General features: G+C 44.3%; 1 protein-coding gene across 3 annotated transcripts in view; it reads right to left on the bottom strand.

Moving 5' to 3' along the window:
- LOC140427080 (rho GTPase-activating protein 7) overlaps positions 1-18,570 on the bottom strand; it is a 246,796-nt gene that overhangs the window by 52,149 nt on the left and 176,077 nt on the right. For 2 of the 3 annotated variants that reach the window (XM_072512572.1, XM_072512573.1), the window contains exon 1: positions 459-745. The exons of the other annotated variant lie outside the window; for it this stretch is intronic. In XM_072512572.1, coding sequence (XP_072368673.1) covers positions 459-471 — 13 coding nt within the window. In that variant the 5' untranslated portion in view covers positions 472-745. Of the gene's footprint in view, positions 1-458; positions 746-18,570 lie in introns of those variants that run through there. 3 annotated transcript variants of the gene reach the window in all.

Here is an 18,570-nt window from a genome sequence, read left to right as displayed (position 1 = left end):
GGAAAACAGATGTCATCCCTTCAGATTGATCTTTGGTCTTCAGCCCATGCATCATGTAACGGGAGTTAATTCCCCACTGTTCCATTCCCCTCATCCACCTAAAACATAAACAGACTGATGCCATACCAACTACTGCTCATTTGGAAGATCTTTAAATGATTAAAAGATGTTTTATAGCTCCAGTTACCAGTACCTGGTACAAATAATTTTTTTATAAAGTAGAAATTGTCGCATTTATTTTTGACCCTTACTAAAGCCTCTATTTCACTAGCTTCTGAATATTCTCATACCATAAAAATTTTAAAGAGGGCATATCTGTTATTTTAATAAATTAGCCCAATGATCAATCCACCAGCAGTTCAGTGAATCTCAAAGCTGCTACATTTCAAATGAAGAAATCTCAGTTGTAAATTAGTTTGACACAACACTGGAATTGGAAAATGCCTTCATCTACTCACGTTTTATAATCATCTTACTGAGAAGGGTCACACCAAGTGGGAAAGCCTTGCAGAGGTTACCAGGAGTCTTGCTCAATAAATTAAATGGAACTTTTTTCTTAAGTTAATCACTTAAGTTAAATGTCGATTTCCTCGTAGATTACGAGGTTACTGAAAGTTAAGATTCAAGCTTAAATTGCTCAAGTGATTTTACTTTGTTCCACTAAAAGTTTTTAAAAAAGTTTAGTTTCCTCCACACAACGACCCAGCTGCTTACAAAGGCACTACTTTGCAGCATACTCCTGCGAACTCCCTGCACAGCTGGTGTATGTATGACTTTAAGCTCCAGCATTGGCATGAACACTTAAGTGGACTCTTCCATTCGTGACTCAGGGATAATTAGCTGTCAAATCTAAGCGAGTGCTCTCTGACTTCTTACACTTCTTAAAACAGCCAAATCCACTTGCTAGTGGAACTATAGGCAACACTTTTATTTGATTCATGAAGACTGTGCGTGTAATTAAAAGAAACACAGAAGAGCTGTTTTTCATTCCAGTGTGACCCTATTCTACTGTGGAACACTCCACAAGTATGCAGAAATGAATTGCTGCCTATAGAATGGTAGAGAGGATGGTCACCCACCCAGCTGACGAGTCCCTGCACGAAAGAGACCTTGGGCGCAATTCTCCACTCCCGCGCCGGTTTGGAGAATCGCCTGGGTCGCCAAATTTTCCCGCCACGCCGGTCCAACGCCCTACCGCGATTCACGGAAGCGGCCAGATCGGCACAATAGTGTTTTGCGCGGCGCGGTCCAGTGAATCGCCCGAGAGAGCCAAAATGGCGATTCACCGGTACCCCTGCGATTCTCAGTGCCGGATGGGCCGAGCGGCCTGCCCAAAACGGTGGGTTCCACCCGGCGTCGTCCACACCTGGTCGCTGCTGGCGGGAACAGCGCGGGAACGCTGGGGGGGGTTGGAGGGATCTGGCCCGCGATCGGTGCCCACCGATCGTCGGGCCGGCCTCTCTGAAGGAGGACCTCCTTTCTTCCGCAGCCCCGCAAGATCCGTCAGACATCTTCTTGCGGGGCGGACTTGGAGAGGACGGCAACCACGCATGCGCGGGTGATGGCAGTTATGCGACGCCGGCCGCGTCATGTATGTGGCGCCACGGCCTGGCACGCGTAAATGACGCGGCGCCGCTCCTAGCCCATTTTTGGGCCCTGAATCGGTCGGGATAGGGGCCGTTTCGTGCCGTCGTGAACCTCAACGGCGTTCATGACGGCGCGAACACTGCCTCCATTTCGGAGAATCCCGCCCCTTACCTCCAGAGCTAATGGATTGATTTCGGAGGCATAGATTAATGGTTACACTTAATTGAATAATCTCTTCAGTTAAAAACAAAATGTTAAAGAATGTGAATCCAAGTTTTTAAAAAAAAAATACTACACTTTTAAAGAAAAATAGCTTTACTAATATTTTAATTAGCTCCCATCGTCCAAAAATTGTTCTCACCAGAGTGATTTGGAAAAGCAACTTTATAATAAAGATTCAATCAAATGAAACTTGGGATGCACAAAGTTCCAGGAGTAGGATTAATATGTTGGACAAAAAAGAATTAGAATCTTATGTGCATTTAAAATCATAGCTAGTGCCAATGTATTAATATAATTGAAAATCAGCACTGTAACCCGGGAGCTAGGAAGCCTCCTCGTGTCAGGTACAGAACGAGTTGGGAACAGGGTGGGTGGTAACGCTTGCTGTACTTGTTCGTGAATTGTTTCACAAATTAATGAAGGCGGAGGTTAGAAATACTTTATGCAAAGGTTGTGGAATTCTCAGAAAATGTCAGAAATCAATCTATATTAGCTTTAAAAGGAATGTAGATACATGTTTGAAAAATAAATTTATAAAGGTCAAGGGAAAGGCAGGGGCTTGGGTCTAAATGGTTAACTGAGAAAGAGCATTGAGCAAATTACTTCTTCTGCTTCAAAATTCTATGACGTAAATGACCCATGAAGCCTCTATTCAGCAGCACAGTGGCTAGCACCTTTGCCTCACAGCTCCAGGGATCCGGGTTCAATTCCAGCCTTGGGTGACTGTCTGGGTGGAGTTTGTACCTTCTCCCAGTGTCTGCATGGGTTTCCTCCCGGTGCTCCCGTTTCCTCCCACAGTCCAAAGTTGTGCAGGTTAGGTGGATTGGCCATGTTAAATTGTCCCTTAGTGCCTAAAATGGTTAGGTGGGGTTACTGGGATAGGATGGAGGGGTGGGACTAAGTAGGGTGCTCTTTCCAAGGGCCAGTGCAGACTCGATGGGCCGAATGGCCTCCTTCTGCACTGTGTTTTACCAGTCTATGATATGTGAGTAAATCTCTAATATTCTTCAATTAGAAAAATGTTACGATTAAGTTATCTTAAAGCAGTCATCAGACTGCATCAAAAGACAACTGATATCCTCTTGGGAAAGAAACGGATTACCCTTACTTGGTTTGGTGACTAAGTTCTCACACCAATATGGTTGCGTCTTCTGGGCTGGCAAACCACTCCGCTAATCAGCAGTCAGTCCAAGGTGGCAGCCCGCTGCTGCTGTCTTTCCAAGGGCAACTATGGACTTCCTTCGGACAGAACCATTTCACTTGCATCGGAGGGTTAACTTTCAGATGTTTACTGTGTAATTAATAACATTTAGTGACACCTAATGTAGCAGAGGAAGGCAAATGGAGAACAGGTGGCTTCTCAATGGAACAGCAATATTTGGGCGGTGGGAAGTGCAATAGGTTTGTAAAAAACAGGATTCCTGACACTTCTGGTTTTGGTTCCCCTGAACACAATTTTAAAGAAAGGGCTATTTTTCATGCTCAAAGGGTTTATTCTGTGTAGACAATATTGGCCAGAATGAGCAAGCTTCCTTTTTGTTTTGCAAAAAAAAGTGAAAGTAGCTGCCATCCAACAAATGCAATGTTTAGTGTCATAACATAGTAAAAGGGTTAACCAATAGGGAGTGTCACAAGACAAGAACGCAACTCAAATTCAACCATGGCTAATTCAGTTTATACACTAAGCTACTGCATTGTAACTGAACCTTCACACTAAATGGAACGCAGCTGCCCAAAGTACTTTGCATTGTTCACCATTGGCTAACTTTCCTTGCATTAATCTGCATGGATCCAGAAGGCAAACTTGCCAGATGCATGGCTGGCTGACATCACATTTATCCATCCATCAGTATATATCCTAAGAGACACCTGCCGTCTCTGGGGACTAATCTGACCAATGATTTTCCCCCATTGTTTTTCCCCATTGTTATTAGGTAAGAGATCTCGTGCATGGAACCACTTGTGGGGGTTTGATTTGTTAACGTCTCAATACATTTGACCTTTAAAAGCATTTTGTTATTTGCTCTACCCATGTGTAAATCTAATCAGGGTGCCAGCTTCAACAGGCAGCTTGGGATGCAGCAGAGAGAAAGAATGGCTCCATGATTCACGTCAGACATTTTATGAATTGATATCAAATATAAGCAACTATTTTGTCACACTATATTATGTGGTTATAGGGAAGTTTTAGCAATGACTTTACACACAATGTAAATACAGATGGACTGTCAGGGCTGATCCTGGAATGACTGGTCAAGCTTCATTTTTCTGATAATTTTCTAAGTGGATTCTTGGCAAATTGTATCATTGGAGAATTGTGCAGCATGGTAAGTAAACATTTCTACCCCCAGGGAGATCAATAATATTGAAAAAGCATCAAGAATGATTAAGTTGAACAGTCCAAGTGAGTTCTTCCTACATACAACATACAACAGCATAAGTATCAGCCACAAATTTTACCTGCAAGGCAAGATGGCATGGGGTGCAAAATTGGCAACCATGGCAGCAGTGTTATGCTTGATATAATTTCCCCTCTCCAATTTTACCAGCAGCAGGAAAAACATTGGATGGATAGTCCAAAAATGTGCAGGTTAGGTGGATTGGCTGTGCTAAATTGCCCCTGGGTGGGATTACGGGGATGAGGAAGGGTTTTGGGCCTGAATGATGCTATTTCAGAGGGCTGGTGCAGACTCAATGTGCCGAATGGCCTCCTTCTGCACTGTTTCTGTGGCAGCCAACTCACCAATGGGCCAATTGAGACTCTTCATTGACCAATTAATGGGCACTTAATGGTGTCCTCCTACTACTGCTGGCATTATACCAGTAGGGAGGTCAACACCAAGGGACTTCCAGCAGTCCCAGCAGTGGCCACAGCTTCCAGAGGCATTGGCATTTCCAAGTCCAGCTCCAGCCAATTGATTGATTGACAGCTCTCGTAGGTCAAACTTCCTCCCTGAAGAGGGCAGAATTTGGTTTGAGGCAATTAATAGCCCAACGGTTGTTAAATGGCTGAGGCGCGCTGCGGACAAAGAGTTGTGGGCTTGTCACGGACTTGTGTATGGGGGGGTAAAGACAGCCCACCTCCAGTGTAAAATTCAGCCTCACAATTCATTACACTAAACTGTAACGCTGATTGTAACAAGATTACAGAGGTGGGAAATGAAACATTACACTAGCGCAGTAGATGAAGGCACTCTATATTTAGAGCTAAAGTATGTTGTAGGAGTAGAGTAGAGGATGCTTCATACACTGTCTGATCTGTTACAGCTAAACTCCAAATGCTCAGTGTGGACAAAGTAGTTTCCAAAAACAAGAGCACCGTGTTCTTCAGTTTGAACCCCACACATTGACCACCTTAAATTTCATCACAGGAACCCAGTTGAGAAAAAAAAAAACTAATTCGTAAAACGTTATCCAATATTTCTGAAAGTGACAATGAGCCCCCCCCCCCCCCCTCCAAAGAGCTGGAGCATGTTGCTCAAATTTTCATTGATTACTTACTACTGACAGCTGCAGAATTTCTTGTTTTTGAAATGGGTGTTGTACCATCGCGACTCCAAAGACGACCCGAAGACACCTTCATTGTGATTACTTCATGCTCCTCTTATCAGGCAACACCAATTAACATTCAATTTGTCAGTTTTATACAGTGGTCTCCTGAGGTTAAATTGGCTATACTTATTTGTTAGAGCTGCACTCATCCAGGCAAGTGGAGAGTATTCCATTACACCCCGACTTGTGCCTTGCAGATGGTGACAGACTTTGGGGAGTCAGAAGGAGAGTTATTTGCTGTAGGATTCCTAATTTATGACCTCTTCTTGTAGCCACAGTATGTATATAGCTGGTCAAGTTCCGTTTGTGAACAACCAAAATGTTGCTGGTGGGGGATTCCGTGATGGTAATGCCTTTGAATGTCAAGGGGCGATGGTTAGATTATCTGTTACAGGAGATGTCATATTCATCCCACAGACATGCCAGGTAGTTACTTGCCACTGGTCAGTCCAAGCCTGGATATTGACCAGGTCTTGCTGTATTTGGACATGGGCATTTTCAGTATCTCAGGAGTGGAGAATGGTGCTGAACATTGCACAGGCATCAACAAATATTCACATTTCTTACCATATGATGCTGGGAAGGTAATTGCTGAAGAAACTAAGATGATTGGGCTTAGGATACAAGGGGAAGCACGGTAGCATGGTGATTAGCACAATTGCTTCACAGCTCCAGGGTCTCAGGTTCGATTCCCGGCTTGGGTCACTGTCTGTGTGGAGTCTGCACGTTCTTCCCGTGTGTGCGTGGGTTTCCTCCGGGTGCTCCGGTTTCCTCCCACAGTCCAAAGATGTGCAGGTTAGGTGGATTGGCCCTGATAAATTGCCCTTAGTGTTGGGTGGGGTTACTGGGTTATGGGGATAGGGTGGAGGTGTTGACCTTGGGTAGGGTGCTCTTTCCAAGAGCCGGTGCAGACTCGATGGGCTGAATGGCCTCCTTCTGCACTGTAAATTCTATGATATCTATGATACTACACGTAGTGATGCTCTGGGACAGAGATGATTGGCCTTCAACAATCACAATCATCTTTCTTAGTGCTAGGTATAACACCGGATTCCCATTAACCAGTTTTGCGAGGGGCTCCTTGATATTTGATATCAAGGGCAGTCACTCTCACTTGCCCACTGAAGTTCAGCTCTTTTGTCCATGCTTGAACCAAGGTTGTAATGAGGTCAAGAGCCAAATGGCCCTGGTGGAACCGAGCAGGTTATTGCTAAACAAGTGCTGCTGGTGGATGGACCCTCTTCCCATCACTTTACCAATGGTAGAGAATAGACTGATGGGGCAGTAATTGGCTGGGTTGGATTTGTCCTGTTTCTTATGTACAGGACATACCAATGCCAGGTAGTTTGCCAGGTGTTGTAGCTGTACTGGGACAGCTGGGCTGGTGGCAAGTTCAGGAGCACAAGTCTTCAGTACTATTGCTGAAATATGGTCATGGCAGTGTCCAGTGCCTTCAGTCATTTCTTGATCACATGAGTGTATTGAATTGGCTGAGGATTGTTATCTGCTAGAGAGCTCTGGAGGAGGCCAAAATGGATCATCCATTCAGCACTTCTGGCTGAAGAATTTTGAAAATGCTTCAGCCTAATCTTTTGAATCAATGTCCTGGGCTCCCTCGTCATTGAGAATGGGGATATTGGCGGAGCCTGCTCCCCCAGTAAGCTGTTTAATTATCTACCACCATTCATGGCTGGATGTAGGAGGACAGCAGAGCTTGATCTTTTTGTGGGGGATTGCTGAGCTCTGTCTATCACTTGTTGCATGTGGTAATGGTAGAATGGGAGATATGCCAGGCCATGGGTTACAGGTTGTAGCTGAGCACAATTCTGCTGCTGCTGATTATGGTTGCCCAGACTTAGTTGCTAGACCTGTATCCCATTTACCAAGGTGATAGTTGCACACAACCATGGGTAGCACGGTAGCACAGTGGTTAGCACAGTTGCCTCACAGCTCCAGCGTCCCAGGTCTGATTCCCGGCTTGGGTCACTGTCTGTGTGGAGTCTGCACGTTTTCCTCGTGTCTGCGTGGGTTTCCTCCGGGTGCTCGGGTTTCCTCCCAGTCAAAAGATGTGCAGGTTAGGTGGATTGGCCATGCTAAATTGCCCTTAGTGTCCAAAAAGGTGGGGTGGGGTGACTGGGATACAGGGATAGGGTGGAGGTGTGGGCTTGGATAGGGTGCTTTTTCCAAGGCCGTTGCAGACTTGATGGGCCGAATGGCCTCCTTCTGCACTGTAAATTCTATGATTCTATGACCACAATGGAGGATATCCTCAATGTGACGATGAACTTTAAGTCTCCACATGGACTGTGCAGTGGTCATTACAGCACCAACACGGTCATGGACAGATGCATTTGCAGTAGGCTAGTTGGTGAGGGCGAGGTTATGCTTGTTTTTCCCTTTGATCGGTTGCCTCACCACCGGCCACAGAACCAATATGGCAGCTGTGCCCTTCAGGGTTCAAGCAGCTCAAGCCAGTTGTGATGCTAACAAGCTACTCTTGGTGCTGGACACTGAAGTCCCCACCCAGAGTACCATTTTGTCTTTGCCACCCTCAAGCACCTCCTCCAAGAGGTGCTCAACATGGCGGAGTACGGATTCATCAGCTGCGGCGGAGCAGTACACAGCAATCAGCAGGTTCCCTTGCCCATGTTTGACCTGAAGCCACGCTTCTTCCGGTCCGGAGTTGATGTTAAGGATACCGAGAGCAGCTCCCTTCCTACTACATACCACTGTACCATCACCTCTGTTGGGCCCATCCTGCCTGTGGGACAGGTCATACCCAGGGATGGTGGTGATGGTGTCTGGGACATTGGGTGGAGTTCTCCCATCAGTGATGAAATCCTGTGGCGGGGGTGGGAGTGGGGAGTGCTTCCCACTGCAGATGCCAGCTGGAAACCACACCATATCTTCTGATCTTGACATAATTAATTATGCACCCAGGGGTTTAGTGGCATATCCATGGCAGGGCAGGCATGATTGGATGCGTCCCACCACTATATATGGGTGCTATATGGAGAAGGCACCCAACATCACTGACCCACCATTGAAGATGGTTTAGGAGAGTCCCGAATTCTGTACATCATTGTTCCTGATGTGTCCTGGTGCATTTTCGTAGGGAAATCAGGCTTTAGTGCATTATCAATCCACCATGATGGGTATGGGCAGAAGATTCCATGGGAAATTGATGTCAACATGAAAGGGAGTTTTGGACGGCAGGTTCAATGCTGGGAGAATTCGATGTGGTCATGATTCCGTGAGCACAGGTGGTATGATTCTATGAGCATGACTATGTCGGCCTATTGCTCGACTAGCCTGAGATAGCTCATCCAACTAGCCCCCAGCTTTTAGCAAGGAGGAATTTGCAGGGTCGACAGGGCAGAGTTGGCTTTTGTAATTTCCCTGGGCAATGTTACGTGGCCCATCCTTCATTTAGATTTTTTAAGCAGTTTCATACACTTGAGTGGCTGTGGATCTGGAGTCACATGTAGGTCAAACCAGGTAAGGATGACGATTTTTTCTTAAATTCTAATTTTAGCATCTGCTGTAGTGGGATTCGAACGGGACTTCCCAGAGCATTCCTGTGGTCTCTGGATTACTAGTCCAGTGACAATACCATTACACAACCACTTCCCAAGTTATTTATATTGACTCTCAAAGGGATGCTGTCACTATCCATCCGTGGTGAAAACATCTGGTACAGATTCTGCACTCACTGCGCACAGACAATAATTGGTCAGCACATCGTCACTTTGCGCAGTATATGAAAATCGGACCAGTTTTAGTTAATTCGGTTTCTGGAGTCCATTTTTCATCTGAGGTGCAATTTCACTCAAGATCATGGGGCGGGATTCTCCGAAATGGCGGCAGAGTGTCCACGCCGTTGCAAACGCCATCGCGTTTTCCGAGGGCGTGAACAGGCTGCTCCAACATCGAATTCTGGCCCCTACAGGGGGCCAGCACGGCACTGGAGTGGTTCGCGACACTCCAGCCGCAGTTCCCGGCGCGAACTGGGCGCCGCAGGATCCGCGCATGCGCAGTTGCGCCGGCGCCAATGATGATATGCGCAGTGGCGCCGGTGCCAACCGACGCATGCACGGTAGCCTCATGGAGCGCTCCGGCCCCTCACCAACATGGTGCCGGGGTTCTGGGGCCAGTCGCGCAAGGAAGTAGGCCCGGGGGGGGGGGGGGGGGGGAAAAGAGAGAGAGAGAGAGAGAGAGAGAGAGAGGCCGGCCGGCCCGCCGATCGGTGAGCCCTGATCGCAGGCCAGACACCATCGGAGGCCCCCCCCGGGAAGGGAGCCCTTCCCCCCCCCCCAGGCCGCCACCCAAGCCTTCGCGACGAGTACCCGCCGGCAGCGACCAGGTGTGGACGGCGCCGGTGGGAGTAGGCCGTTTACACGCGGCCACTCAGCCTCATCCGAGCCGGAGAATCAGTGGCCTGGCAATGGATAGCTAACAGCGACCAGCGCAGCGCCAAACATCCGGCGCGAAGAGCACCGATTCTCCGCACCTCGGAGAATCGCGCACTGGCTTCGCGCGGAAAAAATGGTGCGAACGCCGATTCTCCCAGCCGGCCCGGCTTCGGAGAATCCTGCCCATCTTCCCCGCTGTCAATTTGAAATGTTGTTCCCTTCCAGCCATTTGTGTCTGATGTTGCCGCCCGACTAGCGTTGAAGGGGGGGATCAAAAAGTCGAACAGTGCGCGTAGGTTCCTTTTGAACACAGTCTAGCATCGCAGTGAACTTTGTGTTGTTGAAAGTACAGTGTTTCTGTATGTCATTGGAAAGCTATTGGCACGTTTACAGAGCCTTTATCTCTTCGCAGAAGAGATTTACCAGAATGTTGCCTGGTATGGAGGGCATTAGCTATGAGGAGCGGTTGAATAAACTCGGTTTGTTCTCACTGAAACGAAGGAGGTTGAGGGGGAGACCTGATAGAGGTATACAAAATTATGAGGGGCATAGACAGAGTGGATAGTCAGAGGCTTTTCCCCAGGGCAGAGGGGTCAATTACTAGGGGGCATAGGTTTAAGGGGAGAGGGGCAAGGTTTAGAGTAGATGTACGAGGCAAGTTTTTTTACACAGAGGGTAGTGGGTGCCTGGAACTCGCTACCGGAGGAGGTGGTGGAAGCAGGGACGATAGGGACATTTAAGGGGCATCTTGACAAATACATGAATAGGATGGGAATCGAGGGATACGGACCCAGGAAGTGTAGAAGATTGTAGTTTAGTCGGGCAGCATGGTTGGCACGGGCTTGGAGGGCCGAAGGGCCTGTTCCTGTGCTGTACATTTCTTTGTTCTTTGTTTATCCCTCGAAATCTTCACTGTATGCTTGAGCGATTGGATAAAAACGTTGAGCTAAGCCATTGGTAGCTGGATGATAGGGGAAAATTTGAGATGGCGGATGCCACATCCCTTCAGGTAGTCCTCTAATTCGGCTGATGTGAATGGAGTACCGTTATCACTCATTTAATCAGGGCACCCAAATCTTGAAATACTTGGTCAAGCCTTTCTATGGTCTGTTCCGTCATTGTCGATTTCATGATGGCATCTTCTGGCCACTTCAAATGCATGCTCGGTAGACCATTCCCAAGGATAGAAAGGTTGTGGTGGAGATACATTTCTAAACTCAGCGCAGGATTGGCATAACCCCACCTTCTCCTCTATTTGGGCATCCAACCCGGGCCACCAGACGTAATTTCTCACTAACTCCTTCATTCTAACTACACCGGGATGGTTCTCTAGCAGCTGTTCCAGGATTCTACTTCATAGACGTGGCGGAATGATTCCTGCAATACCTCACAACAATACTCTATTTTGTACTGTCAACTCAAGACGCATGGCAAGAAAAAAAGTCTGAATTCTCAAGTGTTCATGTTAGAGAATCATGTCAGACACCTTCCCTGGATCTGTCCGGGTATATATTTACACCAGAACATTTTCTACATTAGACCGATAGAATAGGTCATTGACGTTTCATCTGATTGGTCCTCATCTTTTTGTTCTTCATCTTGCAGCAGCAGTCTGTAAAAGCATCTGCGTGTTCAGCCCTATGATATTCTATGACAATCATGTGCCCAACATGACGACACAGGACGACATGTCACAAGCAAACTACAGCTTCAGTTTATGATATAATGGACTAATAACGGATTCCTGTAATAGTCTTTTGACATTTTGGTAAACATCCTCAACCTTTCGTCCAGAACCAAGCTCGTTTGTTTCAAAGCAATGTGTGTAAATGTTTTAGCTTTGTTGCTAAGTGCGTTATGACCTTTCCATAGTAATTTAATAATCCTAGAATTAATCTAAACTGAATCATGTTCTTTTGTGGTGGAGCATCCAGGGTCTCGGACATCTTTTTTGGTTCTTTGTAAAGATTGTCCTGGGCGATGATGCCCAAGGTGATAAATACAAGATTTAAAAAATTTGCACTACTCTTTCCTGATCCTGGGATTATATAGTTGCAGCCTTGCAAGAATATCCTCTATGTTCTTTACATGCTCTACATCATTCAGACCTGTAATCAAAATGTTGTCCAGGTAGCATAGCACACCCGATAACCCAGTCAAGACCTGATCCATAGATCATTGGAAGAGAGTCGGTACTGATGTTATCCTGAATGGAACCCTCAAGGTACCGAAACAGCATTACTATGGTCAGTAACAACTGAGACTTAATAGCCAAGTTCATTTGGGAGAGATCAATTTTGCTAAATTTGTGAACGCCTGAAAAAGGCCAAGATCTTCAATAAGTGATAGAAGGTACAGATCAGCATTTCGCAGACTTTCTCAGAAGTAGTTGTTGATTCTACAAACGATCTTCAAATTGGTTCACGATGGCCCAGTTTAGATCTTCCTTAACCAAGGTCTCCTAAACAATGCTGGAAAGTTTCCTTAAACAACATGAAGATGCAACTCCACTTTCTGCTCATTACCTTCCACAGTCACCTTGATGAAGTGGCACAATCTCCTTGGTATATGTCCTCAAGACCACATCAGAAGATTGCAATGGCAGATACTTCAATTTCTGATGGTATAATTGATTCAGGTAGAAGTGATACTGCACTGCCCGTATCCACTTCCATCTTCGTGTTCCCATTTAATTTTGGATAGACCCTAAATTGTTGCTTGCCTCCTTGTACTACTAGAATGCAGAGCTCAAATTCCTTAAGCTTGACACTTCGGTATTTAGCGAGTTTGCAGTCTGATCACTGTAGACTGTGGTTATTTTTCATGGTACACTTCTTTGTGCTGAAGGTTGGAGTCATAAACATGCCTTGGCAACGTGATCAACTTCACTACAATTTTTGCATTTGTTCTCCTTGTTCCACCAATCTCTAGCCATATGCCCCACTTGTTTGCAGCGATGGACATGGGAGGTTCTTGGTGGACCTGCTTCTCACAGACTCATCTAATGGAATTTAGCTCGAACTCCAGTCAGCAAAGCTTCTCTCGCAGCATGTTCCATAGACATTGTGATTTCTACAGCAGATTTTAGGGTTACTGCGCCTCCAGTCAACAATTTCCTTTGGATGGCTTAATTCATGAGGCTGCAAACCTAATCGGTTACGAAGTGCATCATCCAAAATCTGGCCTAATTTGCAGTATTTTGCTAGCTTTTGCAATGATGCAACAAATTATGAAATATTTTCCTCTTCCTCCTGTGCATGACCATGAAAGTGGAATCTTTCAGCGATTAATACTGGATGGGGAGATAATTGTTCTTGCAAGACAGTCATTAACTCATCATATGACTTGTCTGCAGGTTTAGCTGGGTGTACTAAATTCTGTAGTAACATATATTCCTCCCAACCGAGCTGAGAAAGGACTCAGTATGCAGGTGTCTGATTAGCTTTAAGGAATGACTGGAAACTTTCCTTATAAAAAGAGTTCCATTTCTCCTCCTCATCAAATGCATCCATGGTGCCCTTTTCTTCCCACCATTTTTGGATTGCCTGATTTGTGCTACTCAGCCTGTCTTCCCTGCTGTTTATTTTCTCTCTGTTTAAAGCAGACAAGCTCACAAGTGCACAAGCAGACTCGCTGTTTCTATGCCCAGCTATCGATTCCCTGGCAATTGGTTGCAGAGTCAGCACCCTCTAGATTCGCATTCCCGCGGCCGGTTGGTGCCTCGTGCATGGTCTCTGCACCTCTTAAGTCTACTGAAAACCTTTACTCTCGGTTTGAAGTAAGCCCTCAGTAACTCGCAGTTGTCCGAAAGTTCGCTTTCTTTCTCACAATGCTTTTACTTGCACAAGCAGCTGTCACAATTGATTGGACGATTCACCAACGCCCTGCTACAAAAAACAGGTGTTGCTTCATTTCCGATACTCTAGTCCGCCGCAGGCAGCAGCATTGAGATTTACAGCCCATAGGGGGATGCAAATGGACAGCGGATTCTCCACAGCTCAGTGATTCTTCAGCCCTCTGGGCCAGGATTCACGCAGCCATGGATTGGTACAAGTGGCCCTGACCCGGTGGAATACGGTGTACCAAGGGGGCAAATCTTTAAGTAGGTGTGCCCAAGGTCCATCGGAGGGCCCTTTGCCCCACAATGCAAATCCTGCCCACCCGACCCACAAGCACCCCTAACCAGAGACCCCCTACCCTCATCCCCATCAGTCATCCCTGCCTTCAGGCAGACACAGTAAAGAAAATCACTGCTTTGTCACTCACCTGTCCCTTACACCTACTGCCACAGACACATGTCTAAAAGCAGCAGGGCTAACTTAATAGAAAGCCAAAACCACATCATAAGTCTTAAGGCCCCTCAGATCCTTTGATCTGCAAGGCTTCTATTTACTTCAAAGAGAAATAGCTTTTAGTAGCCTGTAATTGAAAGCTGCCAGACAGCTAGATGTTGAGATTATTTATTATTTCCCTTCACCCTTGAATGGATCTCAAACTAACTGCAATGTTTATATCATTATACCTCATGTATTGCGTGCATTATGTGGTGGTGGGGGGTTGAGACCCATCAATTCCCTTTGTGTGGGTGGGTGGGGGGGAAAGAGGGGAGAGAAAGAGTATGCCCCCACTTAGTGGGGGGGGGGGGTGGTGAGAGGGAGGGCACTGCCAGACCTTTCAAAAATCGGGCTGACGATAGCGTGATTCCCAACAGAATTCCCTTCGATTCCCGCCATGCATAGATTTGCATGGCAATAGACACTGATCTGGGTGCTCTCCCAGTACCATCGCGAAACAGAACCGATTCAGCTCTGACGGGAGAACATAGTCGCTCGAATGGAAAATAGAGCCCAATGAACCTTCACATCATTAGAATCTATACATGGTCATCATAACTAAGTTTCAGGTTTCTTTTTATTCTGATTTCCAGATTTCAACTCAGAAATGATGGTTTTGTTTTAAGTCTACGGTGCAATTGTCCTTTTCATCACTTGGAGGCATAGTCCTGACGAATGTGATATAAAATAGTTAGTAAACCCACTATCCAAGTTTGCTTGTGGTAAATTTACATTTTGATTTCACAGTCAAAATATCATTTTTGGGCATCAACGTCTGTTTTCTTCTCATCAAAATGTCTTATAGCTCTTTCAGGAACAGATGCTTATGTTCACTTAAAACAGTACCACACTCATGCTTGGTTTGTTCTTTGAACTTTTTGTGACCTTGTTGTTTCTCCCAGTCCCATTTCAAACAAATTATTTTCAATTCTGTTTGAGCCATGCCAATCACATCCTCTCTCTTAAGTTTCATAGTTTGGTCTAACCCTTTAACTTTTGTGGACAAGTTATGAGCTATGTCAGTCTAATTCTCAGTAGAGTTTGAATAGCCTTTGGCAAGTTGTTCACTTGCCTTTCAGCCAACTATTACATCTGGTGTAGTATCACCGACAAACATTTTAAAATCAGAATCTCAATTTCAGCACTTCTGGTTGACTGCAGAATTTCCAATTTTGCAAGTACTTTTGCAAAGATACGGATTCCATAAGTGCATATGGTTTTAGTTTAGGCAGGTACCGTGGCCGGCGCAGGCTTGGAGGGCCAAAGGACCTGTTCCTGTGCTGTATTTTGCTTTGTACTACAGTTGCTTTTTATTGCCCATTATTAACTTTGATACATCAATGATATTACTTGGATCAGTTCTTTGCTCACTGCATTAGTATTTAACAATGAGTTTTTATTCACAGGAAAACTTTCGAATCACGACACTTCCATATCAGCAACCTTCTTCATTTCTTCTATTTTGCTTTGGGTTCAGAAATCTCATCGTCCTTTGCATAACAAAGTTCTAACAGTTTTTTATCTTTGCTTTTTCAGTCTGCAATCAACCAATTTGTTCTGATTTAACAGAAATTTCTTTTCTTGTTCAAGGCATTTTCCACCATACTTCATGTATACATCTGATGCAGAATTTAACAAGATCAACCTTTGCCAAATTTGTTTTTCCAAATTTATCCTTTAGACAGTTCAACTCCTTAAGGTGTTCCACTTTCCCCGACTGATCTTCAATTGTTCTCAGTTATCTTCTCATTCATAAATTCCTCTTTCATAAGTGTTAATCAGGTTCTCCTTCAATAGCTTTTTATCTGCAACATGCGTCTCATTTTTCTCAACAGTAGTTTCCAAACGTTCATCAAGACCACCATGACTAACTGCCTGTTGCAATACAGTTGTCCCCACAAGCTAAATCATTACCTAGGATGAAATCTATTCCTTCAATAAGGATTTAGGAATCATTGACTGTAACAATTCCATTTACAAAATTACTTAATTTAACTTTACAGACATAAACATGTTTACGCGTTCCATTAATATCTCATTAATTCTGGAGTACAAATTGTATAATCAGCCACCTTTAATGATTGATCTGCTCCTGTATCCCTTAAAATGTTGCTTTGTTTACTTATTTTGTTATTTGAATGAGGGAATACCTCTCCATTTGAAACAAAAACATTTGGAACCTCCAATAGCCTGACTTCTTTCACCAGTGCTTCCTTTCCTACTACTGCAGCGGGTTGTTCATTGAATTTCCAGAAATCTGCCCTAATATGTCCTACTTTATAAAAACACTTTGGCTCAGAATGTCACTTCCACCCTCAGCACCATGGGCGCAATTCTCCGTAATCGGCGCGATGTCCTCCGACCGGTGCCAAAAACGGCACAAATCAGTCCAGCATCAGTTCATCCCAGTTGTTTTCTTCCATCCAAAATTTCTGTCTATATGCCTCAGGAACCAACTCATATGCACCAAGGATAGCTTTCATTGTAATCTACAGATACCTCATCCGACAATGATTCATACACCTTAATAGCTCTACCTACCAGTCTGCTTTGTAAAAGTGATGTTCAAATTTATTTTGGCCATTTTGTCTGTTTAGCTACCTTTCCAAAAGAAATAAAGAATGTTTCCACATCCTTTTCACCAAATTTTGGAAGATCTGGTACGAATTTAAATATTTTCCCACTAGGTTGACGTCTAGAATTACTTCCTTCCTCACCCATCTCCAGTGTCTCGGATTTAACTGCCAGCATTTTAAGTTGCAATTCTCGTTCCTTTTCTCTTCCAGCCATTGCTAACTTCTCCATTTCTAATTTCCTCAGAAAAGCTCTTGCCTTCCTCTTTCCATGTCTATTTCTTTTTCTTTTCTATTTCCTGTATTGTTTCATTTGTAATTGAATTTTAGCTAATTCAATTTCCTCACTTTTGAAGAAATCAGTCCCCCCGACAATTGTTTCAATTTTAAATGTTTCACTATGCTTTCAATAATATTAGCTTTACTTTCCCCTGCACGTAATTCCAATTCAAGGGTATCTGTTAATGCAGTTAAACTGACTCTTGATTGGAGTTACATCTTTCACTCAAGGAAAGTCTTGACAATATCCAATGCCAGTTAGGATTGGAACCTATACAATATACCGCACAGTAACTCCAATTACCCTTTTAAAATGATTCACAAATCTCTCCATTTAACAATAAATCCCCAAACAAATTTTACTATTCAGCATCCAGTAATTTGTTTTCCATGTTTCAAAATATGCCAATGAATAATTATTAATGAGCATCCAATAACCCATTCTCTACCTTTTAAGATCCCACAGAAACTCCCACTTTTGTTCTGATCCCAGTTGATGTTATAACTGGATGGGAAGATTCAGAATGAAACCCAGGCTCAAAGACCGTAACTTTTACTTTTTAAAATGTGAAAGTCACAGTTTCGCAAATTATTTTTAACAAGGAAAAAATACCTTAAACATGAAAGGTTGGATTGTACAATATTCCTTTACCTCCCCTTAGCATAACAAATACACATAGATATTAAGATGTTTTATAACCAATGTTAATCTTAAGCTACAAAGGTCTCTAATGCACAAAGTCCCTTTGAATCACACAGATGGGCTGTGGTCAAATACACGCCCCACTCTGAACCTCAAGTGAATGTCTGTGGATTTCTCCTTAGAACCCCACCAGAGGATTGTCACAGAACTTCTGAACTCCACTCAAAAAAAAAAAAAAAAAAAAAACAGGCTTTATAATCTTCTCATAATAATGCTTTCCTTTAGTGGTTCACTTTCTGAACTCTAGATTATATTTTCAAAAAGACACTTTTAAACAAGGATCCTGCTCCACTTTTAACAGTGAATCCAGTCCTGGGTTTTACACCAACCCCTTTAATATTTTCTCATCTTGACTGCTGTAAAACTGTTCACAATTGCTTTACCTCAATTCCCAGACTGTATTAAAATGGCTTTAAATGTTCCATCTACTTCTTAAGTCTGCTGCCCCACTTTAAATCCAATTACTGCAATGGTCTCTAACTCAGAACGCTAGTTTACTCTTTGTTAAATTCTTCTAAATGGTTTGCTTAACTCCAGTCATCCAAGACATTCTTTTCCCTGGTTATCTAGACTGGAACTTGCATCTTTGCAACACCCTTGCAGGGGGTTGCAAAAGGATTTGAGAGAGTCAGTTACATTTTGTGTCAGTTTAATTGTAATACTGTACACAACTAAAAATTTGTGACTGTAGTTTGTTGGGCTCGGCCAATGACTTCAGGCATTTTAAATAAAATTACATTTCACCTATGTTGTGATTCTGGGTCAAGTGGGGCTGGAATTGACCACACACAAGCCCAGGGGCTCGGGACAGAAAATCCTGCCGAACATCCACAAGACACAAATCAGGAGTGCAATGGAGTATTCTCCAATTGCCTGAATCAGTGAATTTCCAATAATATTCAAGACTT

The sequence above is a fragment of the Scyliorhinus torazame genome, chromosome 7 (genome assembly GCF_047496885.1).
Source record: "Scyliorhinus torazame isolate Kashiwa2021f chromosome 7, sScyTor2.1, whole genome shotgun sequence".
NCBI classification, from domain to species: domain Eukaryota; kingdom Metazoa; phylum Chordata; class Chondrichthyes; order Carcharhiniformes; family Scyliorhinidae; genus Scyliorhinus; species Scyliorhinus torazame.
Note: the sequence above shows the minus strand (reverse complement) of the source record. Positions and strands in the feature narration are given on the sequence as shown.